General features: G+C 42.6%; 1 protein-coding gene across 1 annotated transcript; it reads right to left on the bottom strand.

Annotated features, from left to right (window-relative positions):
* Window positions 1-8: 8 nt before the first annotated feature.
* vdac3 (voltage-dependent anion channel 3) lies at window positions 9-8,429 on the bottom strand. Its single transcript, XM_070964017.1, has 10 exons — window positions 8,359-8,429; window positions 5,105-5,220; window positions 3,659-3,730; window positions 3,358-3,407; window positions 2,269-2,421; window positions 2,096-2,148; window positions 1,772-1,999; window positions 1,469-1,619; window positions 1,087-1,144; window positions 9-996 (listed from the first exon to the last, which is right to left on the bottom strand). The coding sequence occupies exons 2-10, from the start codon at window positions 5,214-5,216 to the stop codon at window positions 905-907; spliced, it is 969 nt and encodes a 322-aa protein (XP_070820118.1). The 5' UTR covers window positions 5,217-5,220; window positions 8,359-8,429; the 3' UTR covers window positions 9-904.
* Window positions 8,430-9,929: the final 1,500 nt, after the last annotated feature.

Below are 9,929 nucleotides of genomic sequence, written 5' to 3'. Positions count from 1 at the left end.
CAAGATCATAGTGTTTAACATACTTTATTCCATCCATCAATAAAATCAATTTGAGTTCCTAACTGTTGATCAACTCTACTATACAAAGCACAGCCAGGTAAACTGAAGTGTGGTAAAGGTTTAACAGGTACAGGACACAAAACGAGACAAAGAGGTGACACAGAGGTCCAAATTGCCGTCGGCCCTTTTCACCAAACAGGACCTGAAACGTAGACATTTAGGCAACTGGAGGACCACAGTTTCTAACTGTGTTACTGAGGTCAAATGGTGGATTTAACATGAGTCCACTCTGTCTGAGAAGGATCAGCCACTCTTTGTCTTTTCCACTTAATTCTCTCCTGCTATTATTGCATCTGTTTTCAGTCCTCTAGCCTCTAAAGCATGCAACAAAACCATGATATACCAAAACAAGCACCCTCTAATGATCATATTAATGTCTAAAACCCGGAGTATATCTGAACAGAAATGAGCTGACCACACAGTCAAAATAGGAAAGTGCTTCAAAGAATACAGATAGGACACAAATGCTTGTTTGAAAGTGCACTTTGTCGAGTCAGACTTCCCGTAGCACATTATTTGGAGAAAAGCATGATTTTCCTGCTTGACAGGTCTGTTCTTTTCTTGTATACTCAAAATATATGCTCAAAAGTTGGTTGTGGGACCTGTAAATTATGTAAAATTTAAAATAACCAACACAAAAATAATGCTTGATTCCTTTAAAATTACAGTACTGGAGGTCCTTGAGGCTGTTTGGGGTTTCAGGGTTAAGGCCAAAGACTGTGCATTTGTGTGTGTAGGACTCAAAGGGAAGATGTGATTCAAGTCGCTGAGTGGATCTTTGTGGTGTTTCCACATTTGGGCTCTTCTCCTGCGTCGCTTTCCTCTCTTCTTCTCTGCCCTTCTTTTACGCCTCCAGCTCAAAGCCCATCCCCACTTTGTGTCCACCGCCGTTCACGTTCTTCCCGTCGATCTGACCTGAGAGGGTGAGCTTCACTCCTGCAGGGAAAAGAGTCACATTATGGATCCGTGCATGTGCTCTTTGGATTGTTGTAACAGAAAATAGTATAAAAAAAGCAGTCAGCTAACCTGGCCTGAGGGTTTGTGTGTATCCAACTCCAACGAGGCAGGCGTTGTCGACTTTTGTCTGTGAGGAGAATCATCATGGGCAGGTGAGATAACCATCAGCACGGCATTATGAGGGCTTGTCAGTAAATGTTGACATGCTAACATGGTGACCGCAGTAATTGTGCACATTTTGCGCAAAGCACAACTAAGTACAGTCTCAAAGAGATGCTAAGAGGTGGTAGACTCTTAGTCTTGTTGATCTATTTCTAGGATTTTTCCCTGTTTTCTCCCAAACTGGAATGTAGAATTCCTCATGCACTGCGATCACTGTCCCTGCTAACACTAGTGATGACGGGTTTTTATCATCTTAGATGTGTCCAAATACTTTAAAGTCAGTTCTTACAGACAGAGAGGCGTCCTTATCCAGCTGGTATTTGGCTCCAATTCCAAAGCGTGTGTTGTTGCTGCCAGCTGTCCAGGCCAGTTGCACCGCTGTCTCCAGGTTGCAGTTCACCTTTTGGTAAATGGAGCCGCCGAACTCTGTGCCGTCATTACTGAAATAAAGTAGCAAAACACAGATACAAAAAGGTGGAGATGAGCAGCAGTGGATATTTGTCTGAACTTGATGTTTCATCTGGGGGAAATGTTTCCTCTCTCATCGCTGCTTCCATTTCCTGCCTCTCTTTACTGCCATGCAGTGACTCACACGCTGGTGTGAAGCTGGAAGTCACCGGCCTTGTATCCAAGGGCGAAGTTGTTCTTGGTCAGCTTAGATTTGGCAGTGTCAAACGCCAACTGGTAGCCAGCCAGCCAGCCCTCGTAGCCCAGCACAGCAGCTGCGTGGACGGTGGGACCAGCCATGTCAAAGTCCAGGTCGCAGCCCACATTGACGAAGTCACGCTTGTAGCCAGTCTTCAGCTTGGCACTCTTCTTGCTAGAGAAGGAATAAAGAAAAAAGGGACAGGCTTTATTAATATGTTTATCATACATGACATTGAAGACTACTTTGAATGAACAGGTCTGCTCTTACCCGGTGTTGGGCACAAATGACGTGTCCAGACTGAGCTTCAGGCCTTTAGCCAGCTACACACGGACAGATAGACATACAGGAGACACACAATGAGTTCATACACTGATTTTTTTAAAACATTTCTCAACAGGCCAGTGCTTATAATGACTGATATCTCATTTGTTTGACTCCACCTGGTCCTCCATGGTGATTTCTGTGGTGAGGGTATTGTCTGTGTTCCATTTCTGGTTCAAGCTGAGGCCCAGCTCTTTCACTTTGTACTTGGTCTCCAGGTGGCCTCCTGACTTCCCCGTGTCGGTGTTGCTGGAGCCAGAGGTGGCAAATTCCTGAAGGACGAAGAGGGATGGAGTGATGAGGGGGGACATGGAGATTAAAAACGAGGTGGGCGGGGAAGCAGAAAGGCACATTAGAGCACAACGACAGAAACTAGCATACAGAGAAGAAAAAAAAAGAAAAACAAAACGAGGGAAATCAGCATTGCTCTGCTTTTCCTCTGCCACACAATCCCTCTCAGGTTTGGATGGCTGGTTATTTAAAAGAACTACACCTTTAAGATGGAGAAATGAGTTGGGAAGGAAAACTGAAAATACAGGCAGGACTGTGAGGGAGAGGTTGATGGTGAGTGTGTTTGCCCATCAGTGCTGTAGCAGCTGGGGTAATGGTGTCACTTAGACGAGCTACCGCTGCAAAGGAACACTTGGCAGAGAGCCTGCACACATCATCAACACACAAACACATAACTGCTATCACTAGCTTGCCCTGCAGTGCACCTGCGTTTAATCATTACATACACACGCTCTCTCTTACCATCTGACAGGAATGTCCAAAGAAGAGGATGGAAAAAAGAGAAAAGAGAGAAAGTTAGGCAGAGCCACACAGAGGCTGCATGAAAAAGAAAAGCAGTGCAACAGAAAGCGGAAACCTGGGAGGGAATACATTTACATTTTTTCTGTAAACGAGGTTTGTGTTTTGTGGCATGTGGGAAACTCTGTAATGCGAGTGCTCATTATGGTTTTACCATGGCAACAGGTTCATAGCAACACAGACATGCAGCATGTCTGGAGCAAACTAAACACCCGGCAGCACTTTTTCCCTATCATGATATGACAAGGCCTTCAGGAAAAAGTGTAAAGTGTCGACTTGTCATGTTAGTCTGCTGGCTCTGCGGGTTAGACAGAGAACGTGTCAGGCTGCAAACACACCATGACATGAAGTGATGTGAAGCCAGACGGCAGGCTTACAGAGACAACAGTGATACTTACAACACCACTCTGGGACTTGGTCTTAACGTCCAGCTTCAGGACTCCATAGCCTGGGGAGAAAGGACATTCGGGAAATTGAAAAGAACACGCAGGGTGGAAAAACAACTTGCATCCTTGTTCTGCACAGCGTGGCTCTAAAACAGCTGCAGCAAAAATAAACAGTCTGCATTTGATGTGGGAGAGCAAAGGAAATGTCCTCTAATATCTGTGCTGCTTCAGCATGGCTTCATTGAAAACAAAATAACGACATCATAGCAATAGTGTTCTGCATGTATACGTGAACGCGAATATGTTGAGTTACCATAGCCCTTGCTGAAGATGTCTTTGGCAGATTTCCCCAAGTCTGAGTATGCAGGAGGGACGGCCATTGTGCCTGAAGGAAACAGACATGCAAATGAGCAATTTCTTCAAAACAATAAAGCCCACGGGCAAATCCACACTTTGTTGCAACATTCGAAATGCATAATTAAAGCGATGCGCCAGCAACTGAGTAATGCACTTCCATAAAGTTGGAGGACTCATGAGGGACAGATTAAAAAAAAAAGGTCAAATTGATGCAGCAGAGGTCAAAATATTCTTGTTTTTGCTCCTTAGCATGGGTCCTGCTCCAAAAATGCTGGATCCTACATTTACCATAATGCAACTCCAGTGTCTTTCATTCCCTAAACACCCATATCTTAACACCCTCTTTAAATCAAAATCCTAGAACCAATGTTGCCAACAAATACATGCTGAAAAGCTCTTGCGAACACATGGAGCTCTGCACCTTTGTGGAAGCTGAGCAATGCGACTCAGAGAGCATGAACACTTGTAAAGAACTACACTCACGCACAAAGCAGTGCAAACAGTGTTTCCTAACTAATTGTTCCTTGCAAACAAACAGAATACATCACTATTCACGTTTGTCTTATTTGGGAGACCCTCGCCATCTGGAGGGGGCCTGTCTGGGTACTGGTGATACCCAGCTCTCCTCCCCCTACGTCTCCCATGTGAAACCTATTGATCGCCTGGCAGCAGTCCATTAGCAAGCAGCAGAGGTTGTTAATCTAATGGGACTGATTCCCTAGGAGGAAGGAACTAGAAATGTACAGTAGCAAATAATTTAAAAGATCATACAGTCATCCAGCAGAGACTGTATTTCAACATTAATAACATCCCCGCTACCCTGTGCTCGTGAAGGAAAAGAGACAGGATATGTACGCTGTGTAAAGAAATACTGTTCAAGCCAATGCAGCAGAGCTAACCTAAGCAGAAGCACGTTTGGTTAGTCAGCAACTACCACTCCTGCACAGCACTGCACTGCACCGGGATCAGACAGTCATCAGGGTCCCCTGGGTCAGTGTGCGTGTATGCGTGTGAAGAAGACATCTCTGACAAGGTGACTTTGCAGGAGCATGTAGAATACTCTCCATTCACTTACAGCCTAAAGCTGGTTTAATGTTTGACTACTGACTCTTCCTTTCTTTGCTTTTCTGATGCTCCGGGAACGATTAATCTCGCCAGTCACATCCTTTCTGCAGAGGATGGAGACTTTGCTTAGGCTAATGAAACCTCACTAAGCTAAAGAATCAATGATTGGGTCAGTGCAGAAAACACAGCAGATCTGACAGGAGGTAAAGATGATCACAGACATCCAAGTCTGGTTTTACGCAATTCATGTCACTGCAGCCAAAGCTCAATCCAGGGACCCTGATGAAGCGTCATCTGTATCTCACTAAACGTACCCCCCCCCCCCCCCCCCACTCACCATGTCCCTTGGGTGCTTGATGACATGCCACACAGTGGTCTTTGTTCTCTGCCTGCTTGCCTTTTCCTGTCTTGTCCTGCTGCACCACACTCCCCACTCCTTTCTCTTCCATGTCTCTTCAGAGGAGGGAAGCGTAAGGAGGGACAATAGAAAACTTTGGCAAGTCGTCTAGCACTGTTTTGACAGAAGCAGTGCAGCTTCCATGATTATTAACATGTTCCGTTAGCATGCAGTCAGAGCTCAGAGGTCTCCTTCGTATGCAGGGAACTGGCTAACTATTGCATCACATTGTACAGTATGTGCATAGGCCAGAAGGTGATGAACGCATGTACTTTGTGTGCAGCATTTGAGCATGATAAGGCCTGTGTAGGACCCTTGTAAGGCACTGAGAGATGGCATTTTTATCAGACAAACAGCAAGTTAAAGCAGCTGTGACGCAACTTGATGTTGGTATTGGTGTCATTCACCTCTCATGTGACGCCTATAGGAAAGATGAGCAGAGTCCTGTGTGCACAGTAATCTCTCTCGCTTAAAGCCCCTGCAAACTTGGGATTCAAATCACAAGTATGTCTTTATATCATCAAATGTTCAGAAATACATAAGGGATGTGGGGAAACATCCTTAGCTGTTATTTATTGAATCTACAGCAACTAATCTTTTGTGGACGTGGCAGAGACAAATACTACATTAACATATCATCACCTTTTAGGTTGATATGTGAACACCTAAGCCCCACCCACTTCAAACCGTTGACAAAACCAGAAACACAAACGTAGAAATCCCTCATGTGAAATGACCAAATCTGACAACACGCTAGTAGAACAGCCTGTGGTCTTGTAGGACTCCATCACTCGGAAGTATCTGAGTGAGAAAATTAGTTTTATTTCTATAAGTAACCGTGTGCCAGCTGACCTGCATTTTGCTGACTACGTCCAATTTCTGAACTCATCTTTGTCATTTCCCCCCACAGACGCTCTGTAGCCCCTCACCTCCTCCACCACACGGTCCATTTTTGACCCTGTCCCTCCCAGCCTTCATCTGTCAGTCTCAACACTCGGCTCTAAATATAGCTCAGGTGAACCTAACACTGCAACACACGTGACCAGGACTTCAACATGTGTCCTCCTCCAGGTTCAGCCTTGATTAAAACCCCTATAAATATGGATTTATTATTATTTGTATTGTACTTCCACGCTGTATTTATACACAAACACACTCCGGCTACTCATACATGAGCTGAAACCAGATGACAACCTTGGCTGTGCTCAAAGGTCAAATGACACCCATAAACAACAGAGGTATGTGAAAGGAAAACGGCAACCACACAAACAACAAGATGGTGGTCACGACTGTCAACAATCAAACAACTTTTAAAACACTGCATCAGCACAAAACCTGTATTTTTCCATGTCAGCCCTACATGGATAAAACTGTATTATGTGTTTGCAGTAATTTAGCCTAAATGCATTAAGGATTGTGTACACAAAAAAAGCAGTCATGATGAACATATAACATTTAGTAACACAATTTTCACCTCATTTATTAGAGACCTGCTCCTAAACATCAGGTAATGCTGTTTTTGCGTTAATATACAAAAGAAAATCTGTGTAAATTTCCATTTTTTGGTTGCAGACTGACTCGAGCTCTTTCAGAGTGCTAGTATGTTACATAAACTGATTCAAATAAACAGAAGGCTGCTTTTGATTCTGCAACTACATACTGTATAATTATCATTAATGAGAAAAGTCAATTCCTCCGTCTATGAAATATAAACACAACAAACTGATGCATCAATTTGTGTTGATATAAAATGGAGAAAAGCCTCCAACCTCTTGTATTTGTCAATGTGAAGCCATTGCACTGGATGCTTTTACTTCATAAATGTCTAATCAATCATGACAATTGGCATTGGTTATTCATCTGTCTTACTATTCAAATGACCAATACTCTTAGCGATAATTTTGACATTTATTCAATGGTTGAAAAACAGCAAGACTTTGGCAGTATAATGATGCTAAAGTCCCTGCTAATGAACAGATACTGAAGGAGGACGCTATAACATTGTGTAAAGAGGCGGTTCCCAAAGACTGTCCAATCTTCAGATAAGGTGAAACCAAGTGTATGTGTGGTATATAAGGGAGGAATGTGTGGGTGTGAGATAAGGTCAAGTGAAGTCAAGTTACTCTAAGACAATTTATAGCTTGAGTGTAAAGTGCATGAGGCTTGTTCCGTAGTGTGACCTACACAGCATGAGAGTCACATCCAGTGGGTTTCAAGGCATACAGTGACAACAGTTAGACACCTACTCTGTGTGAGCACCTGTTTGCAGGTGAGCTCGAGTCATATAATACCTGCTGCATCATCCTGACCTGCTATCAGTCATAGGTTTACAGCACTGAGACAGGCCTGAGTACAGGCCCTTGTATAAGGTATTTTTTAAAAAGCAAATGAATTATCACTACCAATATCATTTTTTGAAAACATAGTTAAATATAATTCTAATAATAATATAGGTTAATAAAGGTTTCGCTTTCATTTATTCCTCCATGATGTTTAATAAACACTCACTGAGGGTCACTATCTGTGTCTTGCGTAAAGGTGGCAGTGTCAAGAGGTTTTTGTTCTTTAGCTGCTCATAGACCTTGTGTTTCTTGCCAAATAGGCAGATAAGACGTTTTATAGGGTTTATGGCATCAAAATGCCATGTCCCATAGGTGGACGAGTGTTTTTATTCGCCAGATGCGCCCGCCTCTGCTTTCGATTGCTCGTGCGTCTGCAAAACGCTTATTGTCTGCTGGGGATTACCAACCCTGCCAACACTGCAAGAACTAACCTTCACAAACACAAAATCATTAATCATTTATTTTTTCCCAGCTATGACATCCTGATTGTGGATGTTTCATGGCAATGGTGAAATACTCTACTTTATAACATTTACAAAGAATAAGTCTCATTCGTGTCCCCCTGTCGCCATTAAATTTCGCAAACACATTTTTGGTGAGTAAAACTCACTCAGTGGAGATTAGTTGTCAGGCAGTTAACACAGTTGTGAATTAAAGCAAACTAAATGTGTTATGCAGGCCTGGATTGGCATTAAAACCCTGGCGTAACCGCTGCTGCACTCCCACCCCTTCATGTGTGACTCATATCTCACTGACAGCAAAGTGACGACTGACAACAGCTAAATAAACCCACACTTATTTAGACAATAACTTTTTGAAAGTGAGAATTTGCTAAAGCCGCTTCTTTCTTACCTTTCTTTCCGGGGCAGAGCGTGCAGAGTTTACCAGCGCTGTTCGCTGCAGAGGGGCACAGTGAAGGAGACAGCAGACGCGCAGACTGCGCATACGCAGAGCAGACCGGCGGAGGGCGGGGCCGTTGTGTAATTGACATTGAAAAACTTCTTGCCTTTCCTAAATGTATTCAGACGACTCAGTGTGTGTACTTAGTGTTCCCATTGTGAGAACTGATCTTTGGTGCACAGCAGGTGTTTCATTTGGGATAAACCGATCTGTCCGATACTATCAGTCAGATAATGCTATAATATATGTGACGATATTTATGGAAATCCATGTGCATTGTTGTTCATTGTTGCTTTTATATGTGTTTACATACCCACCTAACCTATTGTATAGTTCTGTGTTTATTTTGGCCTACTCTTGTTGAGCTTTGTTGTCCTGCTTTTAGTGTGTGTGTGTGTGTGTGTGTGTGTGTGTGTGTGTGTGTGTGTGTGTGTGTGTGTGTGTGTGTGTGTGTGTGTGTGTGTAACACTATGAGCATCTTAAACCGGAGTCAAATTCCTTGTATGTGTTCACTGTATATTTGGTCAATAAGGCTTATGCTGATTCTGAAAAGGGAGTTTTTTATTGCTTATTACTTAGTTTATATAAACCTCTGTTTAAAAGGGGGATATTATACCTAATATCGTTATGTATTCTCCACATCAACATCAAATTGTCCCTGAAACACAGAATGTTTACATTTGCTTAAGACACTGGTTCCCAACCTGGGGGTCTCAACCCCACTAGGGGTCACCAAAGCTACACGGGGGGGGTTAAGATATGCACTAAACAAAATGTCACTGGATAAGGCATAATTAAAACAATGATTTTGTCAAAATAAAAACAAATTAAGTATGATTGTTAGAATTTAAAAAAAAAAAACCTCCTAAAAATATGAGGAAAATTAATTTCTGATGCTATATTTACAGGAAATGATCTGCTCAACGTTCATCCAAATAGCTCGCTTTACACAAACTTCTATTTCAGTTAATTGCACAGTTTGGTAGTTGCTTCTTATCAGTGATATGAAAGTAATATGAAATATCCATAAAATATGTCAGGATTCTTCAATTTACTCACTAATGGAAAAGAGAAAAAGATTTATTTATTTATTTATTTATTTATTTATTTATTTATTTTTCAAAGGTTAGGAATCACTTTTTTTTTTATCATTTTATTAGACATGTATATCATTATGGATGCTGCCAGCGTGATACAACAGTGCGAGCCAAGCTCTTGAAAATGCTGCATCGTTTTGCTGTAGTAAGACTCTTACACCGCTCGGGGGCAATGACCTCTAACTAATATCGCTGATAAAAAGGGTCTTTTTGCCCGGAAATATCCTGTCAGGCTGACCTTAATCTCAGACTGCGTTCAGTCTAACTTCACAGCATGCTCTAGCAATCAAAAGGTTATATTTTAATTGAGTAGAGTAAGGCCATAGTTTGAGTTTGGGTGTGACACTCGTAGCCTACTGAGTAAACAGGGGGTCTTTAATAAACCTGAAAGGCACTACTCAGGGACTCTAAGGACAACCAACGGGA

Source organism: Chaetodon trifascialis, chromosome 6 (assembly GCF_039877785.1).
Source record: "Chaetodon trifascialis isolate fChaTrf1 chromosome 6, fChaTrf1.hap1, whole genome shotgun sequence".
Lineage (NCBI taxonomy): Eukaryota > Metazoa > Chordata > Actinopteri > Chaetodontiformes > Chaetodontidae > Chaetodon > Chaetodon trifascialis.
Note: the sequence above shows the minus strand (reverse complement) of the source record. Positions and strands in the feature narration are given on the sequence as shown.

Bases quoted from the DNA above. Each gene is read 5' to 3' on its own strand.
- vdac3 (XM_070964017.1), bottom strand. From the start codon at position 5,216: ATGGAAGAGAAAGGAGTGGGGAGTGTGGTGCAGCAGGACAAGACAGGA. The intron at 3,731-5,104 runs GTGAGTGGGGGG...TGTTTCCTTCAG, and splicing joins TCAAGCACCCAAGGGACATG to GCACAATGGCCGTCCCTCCT. The intron at 1,145-1,468 runs GTAAGAACTGAC...TTCTCCTCACAG, and splicing joins ATAAGGACGCCTCTCTGTCT to ACAAAAGTCGACAACGCCTG.